At 46.1% G+C, this 20,668-nt stretch overlaps 2 protein-coding genes and 1 long non-coding RNA gene across 21 annotated transcripts in view; 1 reads left to right on the plus strand and 2 right to left on the minus strand.

The window, feature by feature from the left end:
• The window catches only part of TPGS2 (tubulin polyglutamylase complex subunit 2), a 63,036-nt gene extending 56,240 nt beyond the window's left edge, over positions 1-6,796 (plus strand). For 2 of the 3 annotated variants that reach the window (XM_059140335.1, XM_059140337.1), the window contains 4 exons: positions 111-224; positions 2,133-2,293; positions 3,564-3,717; positions 4,963-6,796. In XM_059140335.1, the coding sequence (XP_058996318.1) occupies positions 111-224; positions 2,133-2,293; positions 3,564-3,717; positions 4,963-5,159 (626 nt within the window). In that variant the 3' untranslated portion in view covers positions 5,160-6,796. The remainder of the gene's footprint in view (positions 1-110; positions 225-2,132; positions 2,294-3,563; positions 3,718-4,962) is intronic. The other variant, XM_059140336.1, reaches the window with a different exon arrangement.
• Positions 717-13,714, minus strand: LOC131811649 (uncharacterized). Of its 2 annotated transcripts, XR_009346035.1 has the most exons (4): positions 13,547-13,714; positions 9,765-9,880; positions 8,466-8,637; positions 717-1,232 (listed from the first exon to the last, which is right to left on the minus strand). It is a non-coding gene; the product is annotated as an uncharacterized LOC131811649 (long non-coding RNA). The 2 variants fall into 2 exon arrangements; XR_009346034.1 differs by lacking the exon at positions 13,547-13,714 and having other exon boundaries at positions 9,765-10,382.
• A 327-nt stretch (positions 13,715-14,041) lies between these two features.
• The window catches only part of FHOD3 (formin homology 2 domain containing 3), a 458,821-nt gene continuing 452,194 nt past the window's right edge, over positions 14,042-20,668 (minus strand). For all 16 annotated transcript variants that reach the window (XM_059139157.1, XM_059139159.1, XM_059139160.1 and 13 more), the window contains one exon: positions 14,042-14,640. In XM_059139157.1, the coding sequence (XP_058995140.1) occupies positions 14,558-14,640 (83 nt within the window). In that variant the 3' untranslated portion in view covers positions 14,042-14,557. The remainder of the gene's footprint in view (positions 14,641-20,668) is intronic.

Consider the following 20,668-nt stretch of genomic DNA (forward strand, 5'->3'; position numbering starts at 1 on the left):
TAAGGCTTTTTTCTATTTTTCTCCCCCACCCCCCAACCCTAGCAGTGCTGAATAAGTATGTGTTTGAGTTGAGTATGTTTGAGCTTAACTGTTACCTTCTGGGTTTGCAGCCAGTGAGAACCAGCCAGAGAAGCCTCACTTTGATTCTCGCAGCGTGATATTTGAGCTGGATCCTTGCAATGGGAATGGGAAGGTTTGCCTTGTCTACAAAAGAGGGAAACCAGGTAAGAATCATTGACAGGCATGGCCCTGCAGCTGGGTGTGGCAGGATGATCATGCTCTCCAGTCATGACACGAAAGGCACACTCCTGTCTGGACCCATGAGATGCGGCCAGGTCTCTTGGAGATGTAAAGACCCAGTAAGCCCCTTTGGTCCTCCCTAAGCATTCTCTTCTAGACCAATCACTAGAGTCTTTTTTTAAGCTGTCATCATTTGTCAGTTATTGCAGAAAAAAATGGGAAAAGGAAAATAAGTGAGTAAAAACTAAAAGAAATAGTCATTCTGTTTCTATTAACAGGCTCTATATAACATTCCTCTATAAACATTCCTCCAATGGGTTCACACATCAGAAAAGCATCCCAGAAAAGCATTATCTTTCTTACACACTTATCTACGTAGGCAAGTTAACAACACTAAAAACCTGAATGAGTAGACATCAGTCTTAAGATCTCAGATGAGAACTCAAGAGGAAAAGGCTCTGGCCCTAGAGCAACAGCTATGAACTGGCCCCCCAGCAATAGTTCAGGCCCTGCCCTAGGACTGTGGACAAGGCCCAGCCCTCTCCAGGTAGCTCTCAGCCTGTACGGGTGAGGAGATATAGACGATAGAGAAAGGAGGGACCAGCTTTGCAAAGTAGCCTTTCATCCACATCTTGGGTTATGGAGAAGGGTGGGGCAGGAGGGATTGTGGGGTGAGGGAAGCATATAGGCAGAAATACTAGGTAAAGCTCTGCCATGGGAAAGTGCAGTTGATTTGGAAGGAATGATAATTTCAAATCATAGGGCTTGCCTGGTTCATCTTGTGGATAAGGAGATGGAGCTAGAAGTCCAGTTGTTCCCCTTCAGGCACAGCTTGGAAGGAGTTCGGACATGGCACTGAGAAGTCCAGTAAAGGAACAGCCAAATTAAGATGGAAATGTACCTTTGCACAGGCAGTCTTAGAAGAGGAGACTGGAGGGTGGGGGCCACCGAGGAAGCCATCGTAGCCATTAGACAAGAGATGAACTAGAGGCCTGCAAGAGGAAGAATGGAAGGTCAGAAGTGAGTGCGAGGCTGGCGCTGCTGGGACCGTGCCTGTTTCTGCTGAGCCCGGACCTCCCGCAACAGCACAGGCAGGACCCAGGGCAGAAGCCAGTCTGGGCTCCAACACAGTGGCTGCTCATGGCCCTTCAGCTTCCTGACAGAGACCTCTTCAGAAAACCAGAGCCTTGGGGTGCCTGGTGCGTCAGTTGCTTAAGTGGCTGCCTTTGGCTCCGGTCATGATCCCAGTGTCTTGGGATGGAGCCCTACATTGTGCTTCCTGCTCACTGGGGAGTCTGCTTCTCCCACTCCCCCTGCTTGTGCTCTCTAGCTCATGGTCTCTCTGTCTCTCAAATAAATGAATAAAATCTTAAAAAAAAAAGAAAGAAAGAAAGAAAAATCAACCTTTCTGAGTCTGTCCCATCAGGAAAACTGAGACCCCCCAGTCTGTGCCTAGTGGGGCACGGGGCTGCTGAATGGTCAGCCTGAATGCACGATGGCCAATGCCCAGAACATAAGTCAGTCAGCTGACTGATCAGGTATTTGTACAAGAAGACCAATAAAACCCCTAACCGTGGCCATGGGAGAATGGGCCTGAGGAACTCTTCACTTGTATTTTTCATCCTTCCACTACTGCAATTTTTTTTTATTTATTTTTGTTTTTAACAAACATATAATGTATTTTTATCCCCAGGGGTACAGGTCTGTGAATCACCAGGTTTACACACTTCACAGAACTCACCATAGCGCATACCCTCCCCAATGTCCATATCCCCACCACCCTCTCCGGTCCGAATTTTTTTTTTAAACCATGAAAGTATATTGACTTTACAGATAAAAGTAGAAAAGTCTTATGCCATCCATTCATTTCTTTCTTTTGTTTGCTATTTCAGCGTTAGCACAAGACACTGAGATCTGGTTCCTGGACAGAGCATTATACTGGCATTTTCTCACAGACACCTTCACCGCTTATTATCGCCTGCTCATCACGCACCTGGGCCTGCCGCAGTGGCAGTATGCCTTCACCAGCTATGGCATTAGCCCGCAGGCCAAGGTAAGGGAGAGACACGAGCCATCTCCTATCTGTGGACCGTATCAGAATCTCTGAGGAAATGTTAAATGCAGATTCCCAGCTTCCCTGTCTGATTCGGAAGAACTGGGATGGAGCCCGGGAACCTGCATTTTCATTAAGCAAGGCAGATGGTGCCAGTGAAGGTGGATGGCCTGACTTAGTACTGAACTAAGTGGTTCCCAAACTTGGCTGATCCTCATAATCACCTGGGAGTTTTTTTTCTAATTAAATTTTAGTGGGGGCTTAGGTCTGAGTGTTGGTTTTAGATAAGCAGGACATGCACACAGGAAGGGTGCAAAGTCAGTCTTATTCCCAGGCTCTCCAGCCTCCCAGCCTCTCCTAGAGGCAGCTATTGTTTCCGTTTTTCTTGAGTTTTTCACATAGTACTTTTGCCTAGAAAGCATACAGGCATATGGTTTTTCGGTTACTTTTTTCTAAATCACAAGTGCACTATACTTCTCACATCATTGAGCATCTTCTTTTCACTTAACAGCCCGTCTTGGGGTTCATTCCCTACCAGTACCTGCAGAACTGTCCTTTTTAGTGATACAGAATATGCGTTGTATGGCTGTGCCTTGTTTGTGTAATAGATTCAGGTGACATTTCAAACACAGTTGCCTGGTAATGCTCTTATACCACCTAGTTTGAGACCAGGTGTGCCCTGAAGAACTTTGGCTGGGTGGCAGTGACTCAGGGGCTCAGCACCAGGCATGTATTCATCTGCTGGGCCTTGCTTTGCCCAAATGTCACCTAACGCCCATCCAGTCAACATTGTGAGGTCAATAAATGTGATGCTGTTTGCCCAGAAGGGAAGGAGAGCACCAGCACACGCAGCTTCCCGCAGCCAGGGCCTGCCACTGGCCTCTGTCACACACCTTCCCTGGGGGGAAGTGCTGCCATACCCACCTGACAGGCGGTATCTGGTGTGAGGACAGAACAATTAGAAGGACACTGATGCTCTGCGACCCACATCCCCATGCTCAGGGCTCACTAGATCAGAAGGAAGGAAGTTTACTTACATTCTCAATCCTTGAGCTGGGTTTATTTTAAAGGTTATGAGACTTAATAAAGCAATGTTGTGTGCCATCACTTTTACCTAAAGGAAGTCCTAACAGATTTTCAAGTCTTTTTTCATAAAAATGTTTGTTCTCTTTGCCTTATCTCCCCACCTCTCTACCTCTGGGTCCCCACTAAAGAACATAAAGTCACCTTTCTCCTTCGAATTTTGACCTCTCCCAATTCTCCCTTACAGCAGTGGTTCAACATGTATAAACCCGTCACCTACAACACAGACCTAGTTGCAGAAGAGACCAACTCCTTCGTAAACAAGCTGGATCCCAGCAAAGTGTTCAAGAGCAAGAACAAGACCTTAATCCCCAAAAAGAAAGGGCCAGTCCAGCCTGCAGGTGGCCAGAAAGGGCCCCCAGGTCCTCCCTCCACCTCTAAATCCTCTTCTAGCCCTGGAAACCCTGTCCGGAAATGAGCACCCCACCTCCCCGCGAGCCCCTCGATACGATTTCCATGCACAGATGGCCCAAGCCTCAGATCCTATGAGTTGTACCATAGCCATATTCCCATCACAGTGAGCCAAACCCTAGGCCTTCTGCTTCCATTGGCATTAGCCAGGAGTTCAAGGGCATTCTCAGGTCTCCCCCAGAGTCCTTGCCTCATCTCTTGCCTCTGAGAGAAAGTTTCAGAATGTAAGTGTTAAATAGAGCTGTTAAGAGCGTCCCTCTCTTCCCACCCCCAACCCTCTACACCTGTCAGTGGTGATGAGAGAAATCCCGTGAAGAAACTGCTGATTTTGACCCATGAGGCATTAGAACTGTGCTGTTCAGTTGGTAATCACTAGTCACAGTGGCTGTTTAAACTATATTAAAAATTCAGTTCCTCAGTTGCATTAGCCACATTGTGCACATCCATGTGGCCAGTAGCTTCTGTAGTCAACAGAGATAATGGAACATTTCCATCATCACAGAAAGTTCTGTTGAGCAGCACTATATTAGAATATTTTCATGCTGCCTTACTCAGATCAGTTCATTTTTGTTAGAAAATGTGGATATCTTGATTTGATGGTTCATCATGTTCCATGAAAATTCTTAAAGATACAGTTGTGTATATTCTTTATTTTGCCTAATTCTCTCTGGTCCTTTTTAAGCTTCCTATAAAAGTTTGTTGTTTCCAGTTTTGCAGTGTATTTATACATTGCAAAAAAAAAAAATTTTTTTTTAAGAGGAGGTAATTCTCTGCTTAAACTTAATATAAAAACAAATTCCCAAGCATTGTTTTCCATGACTCCTCATAAAGAGTTTTTATGAAATCACTGTTGACAAGAGTAGTCCACCTGCCCTGCCTACTACTCCCAGCTTTCATCAGTTCATGGAGTGGCAGAAAGGGAAAAAGAAGGACCAAGCTGTCAAGAATAATAGCTGAAGTTTAGTCTATTAGAAGAATTGTTTTGCCAGAACCGATCGAATCAAAGGGAGAACCAACCGCACAAGATCAGTGATTCTAGCATGTGGCATCTGCTCCAAGACAAGTCAGAGTTAGAAGAACATAGAGCAGGCTTGTCCTCCTGTCCTACAGCCAGCCAGCCTCTAGTGCTGGTGGGTCCCTAGGTTACTTTGAACTCAGCCCTGGCCCTTTTCTAGTTCTCACAGGTGCAGCAGCAGAGGAACTAGGAGAGCAGTGGTGCCCTTCACATCAGTGGGAGTCCTCAGGAGGCTATAGAAGAGAGAAGGAAGGGGGCTCCGTGAAGGAAAGGAGAGCAATGAAGAGCCAGGCTGGCTACCTGAGGTGCAGGACCCAGAGCGAAACAAAGATGTGGGGCCTCATGTCTAAAAATTAGGAAAATAGTACCATTAAAAGTACTGAAATGTTCTTTCTTCCATGGTCTCTCTCACATCTTGTTATGCGGGGTTTTTACTTGCTACTTAATGCTGTCCTAAGTAATGAAAAAATTTAAATTCTAAATTATTAGCATTAATTTATTCATCTTTATAGTACACAATTCCTGTTTTCAGTGCAACTAGAAGAGAAGTGAACTCATGCAGAATCACGAAAATTTGTATTTCATAGCTTATGTGTACATGTTGTATGATATACATATTTTATCCTCACTAGAACACTGGAAACACTGCAGAAAAGCCTTGCTCAACTATCATTTCCCTCCTTGATATGTACACATTCTGTCAACACTCTTTCACCTTACTGATGAGTAATGAAGGACTAAAAGAAAAACTAGGAGCTGCCCTATGTTTTCTTTTTCTCCTAAGTCATTTTCAGCAGACGTGGATGACTAACAAAGGAAAATGACAAGAATAAAATAAGAAAAGTAACAAGAGTAGAAAAAGGATATGACGGGGTTCCAGGGTCATTCACACTTCTTAGAATGCTATTACCTTTCTTTTGCATTCAAGTCATGTCCGGTTCCAATGGAAAGCATGGCCTCTTGGGCTCTAAGTGCCCCCACTTACTCAGTTGTAGGAATAACTTGCTTATATTGGATCTCTTCTCAACCTGCACATGGTGGGTCTGCTGGAATTCTGCGCACACCGGCATCACAAAGTGAATGGGGTGGTGGGGAGCAGTGGACACCCTGCAGGGATCGCCTCTGCTCCTGTGTATGTGGTTTTGTCTCATCAGACTTCACTTATAAAACACAAGTTCAAAGACAAGATTAAGAACTCCAGACAGTGACAGGAGAGCATTCAACCATGTGTGGGGCACTCTGTGATGATGCCCATCACATGCCTGTGAAGCCGCCCCTGTGAAGGAACAAGCTAGCTCTCCTGGGGAAAGGTGCAGACAGCCCGTAAGCTCGGTGTGCTAGCTGGGGAGAAAATTCACCCATGAGAGTTGTGTCGCCAAACCAAAGCAACTGACATGGCAGGAGGCTCTACTGTAAATCAGCTGCCCAGAAAGAGATACTCTGCTGGAATCGCAAAATGAGAATCAATGGCAGGATGCCTCACGATGCACTGGCGTAGTTAAGATTGTGCGCGAAGTGCCACATCCTTGTGCTGCATGGGTCCTACAGCCCGGAAGTGCCCCAGCCAAGGACGGGACTGACAGGGGGACTACCTGCTCATAATAATCCATAGAATCTCTCCCTTGACGCTGTGCCTCCCCAAACCTGAATATGCATCCCCGTCATTGGACTTGTGTGTAGAAAATCAGATACTCCTGTCCCACTCCAGACCCACTCAATCAAAACTGCAAGGAAATACCAGGACTCTTCATCAACTGCACTTGTGACAAGAATGCTGACCGAGCCCGAAGCTTTCCACCTAATGGGTCTGAGGGGTTGTGCTTGCACTGCATGGACATGAGCTCAAAAGCTGTTTTTCATCTAGAAAAGCATGGACAATGATTGGATCAGAAGGACCAAGGGACCCTGTGTGAACACATGTATTTTTTAAACCTTTTATTATGGAGAATTTTAAATATTTACAAAGATGGAATAACAAACCCATGTATGCATCACCCAGTTTCAGCAATTCTTGTGACCAAGCATTTCTATGTATCTGGTCTTTGCCCTTCCTTCCAATTTTAATTTTTAAATAATTCCATTTTAATTCACCTATTGGTTTTTAAGTTACAGTTCTTTGCATTACATTTTTAACTGTTCCTCTAAGGATTGCAATATATACAATATATATTCTGTTTTCTTTTCAATGCAGTACCCACTCAGACATAGAATCCCTAAGTAGCCATGCTTATATAGTAGAACTCTGGCTCCCTGACTGCAGGTCACCGGCAGTAGGTGGGTACCTGTTTATACTGACTACACTTTAGTCCTGGGGGTCTTGTGATGAATTTTCTTCTTTGGTTTAAGCTAACCCAGACTGGATTGTTTTTCTAGCTGAATATGCCCTGGTTAGTACACAGCCTCCATTATGGAGCTGTTGTGAGGATTAAATCAGCTCATAGGGGAGCGATCAGAATAGTCCCTTCTTTTTCCCTTCCTCCTTTATAATGTGACTCCAACCTTTGTTGGACATAGTTTTGTAGACAAGGTGTTCATTTCTTGGAGTAAATACAGGCCAAAGCAGTTTATATACAAATTTCACTCCCTCCCCCAAAAAAGTGTGTAAAATGAATAAAACAGTAACAGAGGAGATACAAAGTGTATTCTCTCATACCTGTGCTATCCAGTACTCCAGCGACTGACCACTGTAGCCATCTGAACTTAAAATCTAAAACTCTATTCCTCAGTCTCTCTGGCAGCATGTCAAGTGTTTGGTGACCACCTCAGTTTAGGGGCTACTCTACAGAATGGTGCATATATAGAACATTTCTGTCACCAAGGCAAGTTCTACAGGGCAGCCCTGACCCAGACCGCATGGGACTTGTCTTCATCTCACAATGCTCAGAGTAATTCTGCTGCAAAGCCCTTTTATACTTCTACTGTACTCAAGAAGTCACCTGAAGACACTCTTTTTCTAAGTAAGACACTGCATCCTAGGGCGCGGCTCAGGTCATGATCTCAGGGTCCTGGGATCGAGCCCTGCATCTGGCTCTCTGCTCAGCAGGGAGCCTGCTTTCTCCTCTCTCTCTCTGCCTGCCGCTCTGCCTACTTGTGATCTCTGCCTGTCAAATAAATAAATAATGCCTTAAAACAACAGCAACAACAACACTGCATCCTTTCCTACTTTACTCTTTTTATACCTCTTGGCTCACAGGGAAAGTCAGGGATGAGGCAGCATGCCCTTTCACTGTGGAAAGGCCCAGCAGGCTGTGCAGGTTCTGGGCTTTGCTCCGTGTGGCAGTCAAAGGCTATGAGGCAGCTCAGCCTCTTGGCCTCTGTTGCGTCCAGTGTGGAAAGCGGACAGAAAGAAAACAATTTTCTGCCTCTTTGAGCACCTTCTTTCCTCTGCCCTTAAAGGAACAGGCAAGCCTGGCTTTGAGAACACCCTCCTGAGCTCAGAAATAAGAACATTTCTCAAAGTACCTACCATTCCTCTGGAGATAGGCTACCTTTAACCACAGCATCAAGACTGACAAAGAATACCTGGGAGACCAACCAGAGCAGGGACACAGTCCTCAGAATGGTTCAAGTCCAACTAAGGGAAAGACCTTGTCCTTCAAGCAAAAGATGCAAATAAAGACCAACTATTAAGGGCAAGATTAAACCTCTGGAAAAACCGCTTACCTTTACCACAGCTCCAGTTCCCAACTGTCTGCTTTTAAACTTTATTTGTAAATAAGGTCATCCCTTGGGGGACAGGTGCAGGCAGATTTCTCTTGAGGGTGCATTTACATGTGTGGAGGCTCCTGAGGCCCATCTCCCATGGGTGGCTCTAGACTATGGCCAGACATAGGTTCTGAAACAGTATTAGGATTCCAGAACATAGGCTTATTAAGCAGGATTCCAGAACATAGGCTTATTATGCAACTTAAATTAAAAAAAAAAAAAACAAAAAAACTTTTTTCCTTTAAAAATGTGATTCTAAAATGAACTGCTGTGGCCTTAATTACTAGTAACTCTACAAATCATGTTTTAGACCATTTTTTTAAAAATGGGAAATCACCTTCAATATTATCCATTAAAAACAGGAAGAATTCAGTCAAGCACAAGCCAATTCAAAAATTCATCTTCTATCATTTTTCCATAAATACACCCTTAAAAATTTAACCCAAGGGTGAACTTCTATATACATATGTTGATTGAAGAAGTTGTCAAGTTCCACAACCTTTACAATTTCAGGACAGTTTTTCCTCCAATGAGATTCAAATTATTTTTTTCATACCACCTTCTGAGAAGGGATGCTGGATTAGAACTCTTTTTTTTTTTTTTTTTTTTCATTGAGACTGCATTTCTAAGGTTGGGTTAAGGCAGGAATCAACTCTTTTCCCTTTTCATTTCCAATCTTATGCCTTAATCTTCTGAGTCAAGAAGGTCTCTGATTTGATGAATTACACTAATCCTGTGTCCAGTTCTACCGCCAGCTGCTGTGTACTGATTTCTGGTAAAGATGACCTTGTTCAAATCAGTGTATCTAGGAAATTTTTTTCAGAGACCAAATAAAGCAGTTGTAAAAGCTTTCCCTAGCACCCAGCTCTTCCTGCACAGCTACCACATTTTTTATTCTTATTTGAAGGTTGAAGTTTGCAAAAGTATAAATATTCCATTGGGTACACAATTCAAGTGTTTTTAGGGGCAACTGTCTCCATTTCCTAGCCCACTTCCCTGCACAGAAGTATGTTGCTGTCCACCCCTGGAACCACCTTCAAGACAGCAGTGCAGGTTTAAAAGCATTTCTAGGCAGAGGCTATTAAGGGGCAGTGGTTCAGAAGGACATTGAGCTTTCTAGTTTATTTTTCTGAAAGTGTAAGAGACAAGACCCCCTCTTGACTGGGTCCAGAGAATAGTCCCCAGTACTGCAGTAACCCCTCCTACCAGTACAGGAAAACCAGCTGCTGACACAGTCACAGAAAGCACCCTACTTACCTTGAGGTTGATTTCATGCTGTGTATTTGTAACACATGGTGCAGGGCCTCTACGGAGTATCTTTTCCATTTGACCAAAATCCATCTCTTCCTGTTTCCATCTAAGTCAGTTAACGTCTAGATTATATCAAAATGAGCAGACGAAAATGTGTTAAATAGACTCCAGCTGTCTAGCCCCTCTAAGAGGGGATGAGATGAGGAGGTGAGCACGCCTGAGTCTCCACAGACACAGCGACTGGTCCATGCAAACCTCTTCCGGCTCCACCAGCCACAAGCAAGGAACCTGCTGCATCCGGTCCCAGACGTGCAACAGCCCAGCACACGCTGACCCTACAGCATCTGAGGAGCTGAGTGTCCATCAATCCCCAGTGATGGCCACTTGGGTGACTTGGAAGCACACACTTGGATGTACTGTTTTTCATTCTTAGTTGTTCTAATTATCCAGCTGATTTAATTTTCCTGTACATGTAATGCTCTACTTCTAAATTACAAAGCATTCTGGAAGCAAATCATTGTTGCTAATCCAGGAGTTAGGAACAATTTCCACTAAATCAACAATTGAAATGGTGTTTGAACTACAAAATCATAAATTTGTACTTCCTCAGGTGGATCATCTTAAACAAATTACACTTTTTAAACGCAGTAATTAAATAGGACTCATTAAGAGAATATAAATGGCTTGGCCCTCTCTTAGTTGAGTACCAGCAATCGGACTAAACTCTTGCCATATCCTCTCACCAGTCGGGAGTAGGAATCATCACAAAGTCACAAAAGATACTTCTGAACCTTCCCTACTTAGGTGTACATGGATGGCTGGGTGAAAGATACTTCTGAACCTTCCCTACTTAGGTGTACACGGATGGCTAGGTGACTGATGTACACAGATCACTGCCAGTTAGTCATTAATGTAAAAACTGCATGGTTAGGAGCCCTCATCAAGTTTAGACGGTGCTGCTGCATGGCCTGCCACCAGGCTTCCAGGGTTTGGGCTTGGTTAGTGTGGGGCTGACTGGCTTTCCAGCCACCAGGCCCAGCCCTGGGTCAGTCTGGGCCAGATGCTGAGAAGAGAACACGTGGAAGCAAGGGTACTGCTGATTAACAGGCCTTCTTAAGGGTTCTAAAAGAACAAAACCAGGACCAATATGACAAGCCGGCACATTGCACTTCCTATCTTTTGCCCCTGGGCCAAGTCATTCAGTCCCTCTCTTCCTTACTTCCAAGGTAAAATGAAAAGGCAGAATGGCCATATGGCTTATATAAAGTCATCCACAAGTGACCACACAGAGATGCCGTCAATACTTGAGCTCTTTTAAAAATCGTTCAGAAAGTTCATCCCCCAGAATTGCCTAGCAACATGATTTTTCTACCAGAGAAACTGCCTTTTGTGACAAACATTGATGGGGCATTTTAATATGCTGTACCTCAACTGCATTTGCGAAGACATTTTATCTCTTCTCCAACAATCGGGTATTTTTATTTTTACTCACTTCTCTCGCGAAATGTATAAATAGCTGCAGATTAAACTAAAATTTAATTTTAGTTGATGACTACCTCTAATGGCCCTAAGGGGAGGGATCATGCATGACTCTCCTTTTCCCAGCTGAATCCGCAGCTCTTGGCACAGGGTCACCTCTATAAATTAGGTCCTCGCTGCATATTTGTGGCTAATGGTTGTTATTAATTTTCTAGAGCTGCCATAACAAATTACCACACACTTGGTGGCTTAAAACAATAGGAATGTATTCTCTTACAGTTCTAAAGTCCAGAAGTTCAACATTAGTTTTACTGAGCCAAAATCAAGGTGCCAACAGGGACATGATCTCTCTCCAGAGGCTCAGGGGGAAAATTTGTTCCTGGCCTCTTTCAGTTTCTGGTGGCTGCTGGCGTTCCTTAGTGTGTGGCCGCATTGCTCCAATCTCTGCCTCTCTGTCTTCATAAGACCGTCTCCTCTTTTGTGCATATAAAACCTCTCTCTACCTCTGTCTTAAAAGGACATTTATGATTAGGTTTAGGGCACACCTAGATAATCCAGGATTATCGTTCCATGTCTGGGTCCTTATTCAAAACTGAAGACACTTTCCCTTTTTTCTTTTTAAAGATTTTGTCAGAGAGCACAAGCAGGGGGAATGGTTGGTAGTGGGAGAGGAAGATGCAGGCTCCCCCCTAAGCAAGGAGCCCAATATGTGACTCAGCCCCAGGACACCGGGGATCATGACCTGAGCCAAAGGCAGAAGCTTAACCGACTGAGCCACCCAGGTGCCCCTTGCAAAGATCCTTCTTTGTTATAATATTTACAGGTTCCTGTGATTAGGGCCTGTTCTCTTTGGGTAGCTGTGCTTCAGCCTCCACAGGTGGTATTTAGTGATACACTGTTCAGGGCCATGAGCAAAGAAATGGTGGATTTAGGAGCAGTGGAGAATGAGGCAGCTACCCACAGGTTAGGAGCTCAGAAACCAGGTCTCCTGACTCTGATCCTGCTCTTGCTTCCTGCACTGTGTTCAGTGATGAGCTTGGAAGAAGACAAAACAGGGTCTTCAACACTCGTGGGGCCTGTGCATCCTCCCTTCCATCTTTCCATCCTCAAATCCTCAGTAAGTTATTTTTTAAATAGAACAACAACAACAAAAAAACTTTAAGATTCCAAAGACACCAAAACCCAGGCATCTTTAACAGAAGAGTTTGCCTTCTTCACTGGCAGTTCTATAATTTCCAACTAGATTTAGAAACAGGCATGAGAACATCCATGGTGATGACCAGCAAGAGTAGCGAAGCATCTCCCAAGGGTAAGGTCACTGAATTCAAAAACGAAACAAAACAGAACAAAAACACTGATGGAAGGAGCCAGAGGAAGTGGCAACAAGGAAGAAATGAGCAAGAGCAATAATCCTTCCATTTCACCAAAAACTACTAAACAGAGTTCTCTATAACAAGACTGTACCTAGCTGTAACCAAGAAATTAGTTGACCTTGCTTGCTTCCTCTGAGAATTTTTTAATCCCTAAAATAAACTTCAGATTTAATCTGGCACTTCCTTCTGAACGTGACCTTTTATTCCAAAGCAGTGTCTCTCAGCAGAATGCCAAGGGCCTCTAGAAGGTCATCAAAGTATCTGTTCGCTAAACAGGGCAACAATAATGCATCTTCCTTTTGTTTGCACATCCCGATCCCCAGCGACACAGATATACTATGTCTGGGTTCAGTGCCGAGGGAACAGGCAAATGCTCTAATGGCTAAATCATAACACAATATTACATGTTATTTAGAACCATAATAAAATAAGCATTAATAACTCATGTATCTTTTTCGATAAAGTGATTAAACTCTATTGTCTGTAATATACAGACCTACTCTTGGCAGATTCCAGGCTTTCCTGGGCTGCTCACATTCATTACATACTATTTGACCAATAACCTGCTGGAAAGAGCTTCCGGCTCTCAGTAGAGTGGGGATGCAGACGCGGGGGGACACAGTCACGGAGGCCTGTGGGGTGAACATCTGATCTTTGGCTCTTCAGACAACACGACTACATCTTGTCTCTAGATCACAGACACCAAGTTCAGGAACACAGAGTCACAGAGTTTTTAAAAGGGACGCAAACACAGAATTAATGGCTTGAGGATCTACCCATGCAGTGGTTCATCTCTCCTTCTCCCCAGAGACAGAGGTTCTACACCAGGAACCGTGAAACCCCGGGCAGAGGGCTTTCCGTGAAGGCTCGACCACCACCTGGGCACCAGCCACCCCCTATGGCCCCTGGCAGCGCCTTCCCCACCAGACACCTTACCTTCTGCTGACCAGTACTCAAGTGCTAAGGACTATGTTTGTCGCTCGGAAGTTCTTTGAAGACAAAATTTTGTTCTGTTTTGTTCTGGGGACTCAGAAAATTTTTTGAGAAAATGAATTTTTACGTAAGAAGCAAGTGAGAGAGTTGCAGAATAGTTCAGATTTTAAATGCTACTCTAATGGTTGTGTCAACATTACAATGGAGCAAAACAAAGCCCATGGGTCAGGTGATCTATGTAAGGTCACTGCTAGCAAGTCTTGCAACAAACACTGATGCCTAATTAATAAGTAGTTACAAAGAGCACATTGGCAGGCAGGCACTTCCCACACTATTAACACAAAACAAACACCAACAAGAAAGCCAAAGGGCCTGGAGGCCATTCCAAGCCAGAGGCATTCTGATGAACCTGAGGAAAGGTTTTTCCTGATACAGAAGGAGGTGAGACTTTGGAGCTGTTTAAGGCCTTCCACCCGAGAGAAAAGAAGTGTCCAGGTCTGGCATTAAACTCTATTTATTTAGTATTTGAAACATGGTGTACATTTATGAATTTGTATAAACATTTAGTACAGCTAAAATCCACAACTGGTAAACAATCTGTGCTTTCTTTTTGTGTACAATTTTGGAGTTTCCATCTGGGTATGTTGGTGTTGTGGAGAGACCCAGTCTGCAGACCTACTCAAACTGCCTCATACGACCGCGGTAACTGTGACCGAGTCATCTGCTCCTTAAAAGGGCTGCTCCTCGCACAGAAAAAGTGTCACACTTGGGAACTACTAAGCCAGGTGTCAAGGAAACAAGAAAAACACAGCTGACACAAGGAAGGAAGTGTGTGAGGGAGACTCTGTGAGAGCCCCGTCAACGCCCAGCACGCCGCACGCAGACACCTAGAGATGGACGCTCTCCTTCGGAACATTCGGTGCTTAGTGTCCAGGCTCTTCACCCCCAGCTGCGGGGATTCCATCCAGCAGGAGTTTGCACTCTCGGGCGCACCTCTCAGGGCACCCACAGATGTCACAGCTGCAACTCCGGGGTGCCAACCAGGCCCAGGGCTCGGGCTTCTTCTGCAGTCAGGCCGTTCTTGAGGGTCCTTCGCACTGCAGCAGCGCCCGCAGATCACAAAGGGGTGAGAAGAAAGGGAGGGGTTAGCAGCTGACACATGATTACCCATCACCCCTGCCCCCTGCCCCCCAGAGACCCCCCAGGGTAGTCACAGGGCTCAGAGATGCTCCGCCCATCGCTCCTGCCAAAATTCCTGGCCATCTGCCAGGGCAGGACAAATTCCGGGGCTGTAAGAGGCTGACCTGAAGAGCCAAGTGGAGGGACTGACCTTGTAAGAGGGGACAAAGGAGGCCCCACCCTTATAAGATTTCTGAGAAATGGGTACGAGAGTAAAGGACAGACGGCATGTGGAGAGCTCAGCCTCTGGCCAGCCTAAGGAGAGGATCAGAGCTGGAACAGTCCTTACAGAACATAGGGAAATACAGGTTTCCTGAATCTAGGTAAGATCGCCCCACAAATCCGCAGGAGGGATGACGATGCTGGGGACAGAACTTGACAAGTGGCGGCAGGAGGAATCTCTACGAGCATGATGGGTTTTAGTTTCAACTCATCCAAGGGCCTCTGGAGGTAATAGCTAGTGAGTCCTTATGGACAGGAGGCCAAGGAGCAAACTGCCAAACTTCCGACTAGATTCAGTAGATGTTTTCTGTGAAACACATGCTCTCCTCTGGGGCTTATAGTGGGCAGGTGGAGGCACGCTCACATGTGACAAAGAACTGGCTTGTGTTTAGTTCGGCATTGTGGGTATCCCCACTGTTTAGTGCTGACCAATTCTGACATCAAAATAAAGGCCGGATAAGGGTGAATGAGGAGGCAACTGTCCCTTCCAAGGTAAGTCCTTGCATTTGAAAGGTTGCTTAATTACATTTCCCTTAATTTATAAGTTGTATTTGGCCTCCTTTCTATATAAGGTCATAGGGAGTTTGGGGTATTTTCTTCATTGTCAGAAGAGATGTGTTATGGATATACCTTCCACCCTAAATCCTAAATCAGCGAGAGGAACTGAGATGAGCAGGGCAGGCCCTTGATCAGAATGTGGAGAAAGTAAAGCTCAACCTTCCCATGCCAGACCCAGCTCCCTGCAACCCCTGTGACCATGGGGCCTGTGTCCTCCTCCTCAGGGGAGGACCCCAGACGATATGCACATCAGGATCCCAGCTCCTATGCCTGCAAGCAACACCCCATATTCCATGCTTTCCTGTCCTCCCCTAAGCAAAAGACCACTCAGCCTGTGGATAAAGGATCTGAAGAGACCTGGTAGAATGTACAGGGTCTAAATATCTATGAATAAATGGTTTCTTTTCTCATGGGAATCAGCACTTTGAACAGGGGCCAACACCTAACCCATCAGTCGGTCAATCAACAAGTACTTTATGCAGGATCTATTGTGTGCTCAGGACGTAAAGAATTGAAGCACTGCTGGGAGACTCACAGACACCAAGCATGGAGCTGACACAGACAGAGACACAAAGATCTGTGCCGAGGGTTACCCTCCAATCATGTCCCCGCACACAAGCTCTGGGCTCCCCGACCATCCGACCATCCGTCTGCAGCCGTTATTGCCCTGGCTCGCCCTCCCCCTACCCGAAGCCCTTGGGCTCCAGACTGTCTAAGTCGTCCAGACAAAATGTTTGGCTCCAGAGCCTCGGCTGGAGGCAGATTGCATTTAACTGAGTAATGGAATTTGTTCTATGGGGCAGCAATAAAAATACTAGTTTGCAATAACCTTTTATGTTTTTTAAACACTCCTTCAAGTGTTTGTTAAAGATAATTTTAATGGCAGAAAATAAGATAAAATGTTTCTCATTCTTGACAAGGACTGCCAAGACCTCTCTTCCAAGACACAAAATTCGGGTTGAGGACCATGCTGCACACAAAGGGCATCCTGAATTTTGCTAGGCCGGGGGGTGGCCTGGCCAGGAGTCTACGAAGTGTAATTGCTGAGCCTCCGGGGATACGTGGAGGCCAGATGACTACAGGAGACTTCCGGAGCTGACAGGCATCTCACAGGAGGGCATTTAGAGATGCTTCTTTAACACCTGTTCACACACTTGCTTTAATCCCCTAACTGTGGAGTTCAGCTCAGCTCACGGGAATACTTGAGTGAGGACCCTAGCACCTTGTAGGATGTGCAAGAATCTCACCGACAAGGGCACTGCGCCAGCCTCTCTGGGACAGGTGCAGAGACTAGAACCAAGTGTAATGGCGCTGCTTTGCCCCCACTGCCCGGCCACACAGAGCCTGCGTCCTCAGCTTTGTAGCCTCTTCTTAGTTTTGAGGGGCCACCCTGGGGGGGTCCTCCCTGGCCCCTTCTGCCTGGGCCAAGGTGTTCTCTGCTGCAGAGGAAAAAGCCAGCATGGGCCACGTCTCTTTGCTCCCCAGATGTGTCCCGAGAAAGGAATCCACAGAAAAACCCACCCCATTAATGGAATCCAACTTACTGCGGGTCTTCGTGACAACTGAGATAAATTCTCTCATATTAAATACAACTACCCTATATAGTAGCCCCCAAAGACCTTAAGAATCTGAGCTCTTCTTTTGTTAAAAAGTCACATTATCACTTGAAAAGACGTGTGAAATGAAGATGATTAGTTAAAATTCATAGCAAGGGTCTCTTTGGGTGTCCATTCCTCCATCTGCCTGCTCTTCATTCGTTCATTCACTTGTTCATTCATTCATTCACTCAGCAAATGTTACCTGTGCCTCTACCCTGAGCCAAGTGGGGCAGTCAGGGAGGCAGGGGACTGACGGGGATGCAGTATGAGGAGAAACACTCAGGGTAGCAGACCCTGGCTGGAGAGGGTGTTGGCTCTCACTGTTTCTGGAAAGTGAAAAAGGACTGGGACATAAGAAAAAGAGGGGACCAGCAAGTGGGCAGGCAGGATATGGACCCTGTACAATAGAAATGAGTCATCACATGGAACATGACACCAAAAACTAATGATGTACTGGGTGCTGACTAACATAATAACATTTTAAAAAAAGAAAGAAAGGAAAAAAAAAAAAAACAAGTCATCAGAGAGGGGATTTCTCCAGTCCCAGGAGGCGGGCACTGGCACACGTCTGACATGATAACGTCTGGGCCCCTCTCCGCTCCCAACTCCCGCTTCCCGCGCCAACACTCTGCCTGCAGCGTGGCTGCTCCCCGGCCTGTCACACGCACCTGCCTCCCCTGCCTGCAGCCACCCTACAGAGACCAGACCCTGCAAATGTTGATCCCTACGTGCCCTGCAGCTCTTCCACAGACGGCATGGGTCACTTTGCTGTCCCCAGCAGCCACTCGCTGCCCCTGGCTCTTGTGACACTCTCACAAGGCGGTGGTGACAGCAGCGGCATCAGACACATGAGAGCCTCTCATGTATCATGTTTTTTCAGGGAAAAACCGAAAGTTCTTTTTCTCTCACCGCCCCCAGAATTGAAAAATAGTTTGATCCCACAAAGTGCTCTCAGGCAGCTCTTCGCTAAGAATGAGCTGAATCTGAGAATAACAGTGACGGCGGCCTCCACTTACTGAGGGTTAACCCGGATGATTCCACGTAGAATCCGTGGAATATAATTCTATGGAAACCCTGTGAGAAGAGTCCCGTTATTATTTCTCCAGCGAGTGAGCGGACAGCACAGAGAGACAAGTCCCTGGCCCAAGGGCACACAATAAGTGGTCCACAGATGGATTTAAGGCAGGACATGTGAGACCCAGCCCACCCTGGAAACGGGTGGGTCCCTGGGACCACCTTTCATACCCATGGGACATCCACCGAGTTTTACTTCCATATGACAGAAATCTATTAGCACCCTTTCACCTTTAGATCACTGATAGTTCTTTTTCTCTTTTGCACAGAATGCCAAACAATTTGGAAATAAGTTAGCTTTTTTGTAATCCCTAAGATAATACTAAAAATTTTCTACCATGTATACAGAGAGTACCATGTCTAGGACTACGGGGACTAATATCAGAATGTCAAGAGGTCTTAAATTATGTGCCTGGTTGCTGGGAAGCGACAAGCCTGCTGCTATTTATTCACGCCTTGTTTCTTGAGGAACCTGTCCCCTGAGTGGAGTCGAAATGGTGGCTTCACTCATGCCTCTTTGGACTTAAATACAGAGAACTGTTTTAAGCTCTATCGTGCTTATTGATTCTTTATTAGACTTCCTGTGTGTTGGCTCATTTTGTTCTGTTAACGTTGATTATCTAATCATACGAGCCCCTTTTCTTGTGTCCATCCTCCATCTTATTTTTTCTCAGCAATCTGTCTATTAGAAGCAGAGATTTCCTAAATGGACAGGCATTTTACAAGGGAACTGATCAATACTTTTCAAAAGTGTCAAGCTCTTAAAATGTCCTCCACACCTGGGAGGAGGCATGCTGTCTCAGTGCAATACGACAGCGTGGGTAGGGTAGTGGGACAGAAAGAAGACATTCATGGAAATGCTCGTGACAACCCAGCCTTGGGTGCACAGTGACAAGCCCACTCAAACTGCACCCTGGGGGACAGGAGAGCTGAAGATGAGTCTGGTCTAATCCCCGCAGGCCGAGTCAGGTGGGTGCTGTAGCAGAGTGACAGCTAGGTAGGTGTGCTTCCTGTGCCTGGGCTCTCATGTGACTTCAGCCTCATATTCCCCCCTGGCTGGGGTCCCTTGGGCAGCAGCGTGACAGAGCTGGGGAGGGAGGACGGTGGGAACCTGTCAGATGCAGAGCACCTCACTCAGTGCTCACAACCACCTGGGAGGGGGCCCTGCTGGCCTCACTGGACAGCAGACTGAGGCTCAGTGGGGCTGAGTGAGTGAGGAGGGACCCCGTCTCCAGCTGTTTTGTATGAATGGGTACGTTCCACACAGGGAAACAGATTCCACGGGAACTGCAAAGCAGCAAAGTCCATGAAATACACTATTTTCATGTCAGGAAGGAGCCTGGCACTTTCCAAAGCCCCTTACAGGAACCCTCTTTGCTTTGCTTTCAGAGCGGCTCTCACAGGCAGGACAAACTGACTCCAGGTTCCTCCTTTCACTGATCCTCCCTCCTCCCGAATCTCCAACTCTGAGTCCAATGGGCACCTCGCACCCAGAAATGGGGGAAGACAGAGAAGCCAGCCTCTCCTTTTTCAGGAGAGTGGGAGTTCCCAGTTTGGGAGAATGAGCTGTCTGAACTTGAAGCCAGAGGGCCACCCAACACAGTAAAATATTTCCAAACTCTTCCTGCATCTGCCTCTTTGACCCGAAGCTTCTAGCCGAGCTTCTTGCTGCATCAGAGTCCTGACCTCTGGCTGGGCCTCCAGGCTTGGGTGTGAGGCCTATACACCCTACTGCTGGGCCCGCCTTCAGGGTCTGGGTGACATGGGGTCTGTTGGGCATTCGGACAGCACCTCCTCTTGTTTGGGCCTGACTGCTCTTCCAAGCTCCCAGACTCTGATGACGTCCTCCATCACCCCCACCCCCCATAGCCCTTCAAGTCTCTTTCCTGCAGGACAGGTGGGGACTATCTATCCCTACCTCCAAGACCCTCCCAATGCAGAGCAAAGGCTGCAAATGCCTTCCTCACTTCCTGCTCTCACTTTTCTAAAGAGAAAAAACTTAAAATCACCAGAGGCTTAAAGGAGGCCACAAGAAATCAGAAAGCCACGGTCAGCTCCAGCTTGTTCTGGTCACCCTCTTCTGTAGCCTGGAGAAAACATGGGTGGCACCCCTCCTCCCATGAGGCACACACCCTCCAGCTGGTCCTGCACAAGGCAGCAACTCCCCACATGGTTCAGGGAACAGACGGTCAGTCCTCACTTGGACTTCTTTCTGTCCTCCTGTCCCATGAGCACCTCAGCTAGCTGTCTTCAGAGGAAGGTCAGTCCTTCTGTAATGAACTCAGGGGCTGAGTAAATAGGAATGAAGTTGTTGGGGAGAAGACAAAAGTTTGAGCCTTTTTTTATCCTTTCCACTAACATCTTATTTTACTCTATTGCAAGAGCATGAGTTTTAAAACCTCTGTTGTTAACTTGCCCTATAAAAGAATATAAAAATGATTCATAATCAGTAAGCAAAAACTATTTAAACAAAACACAGGGAAGTTTTCCTTAA

Source organism: Mustela lutreola, chromosome 11 (assembly GCF_030435805.1).
Source record: "Mustela lutreola isolate mMusLut2 chromosome 11, mMusLut2.pri, whole genome shotgun sequence".
NCBI classification, from domain to species: Eukaryota; Metazoa; Chordata; class Mammalia; order Carnivora; family Mustelidae; genus Mustela; species Mustela lutreola.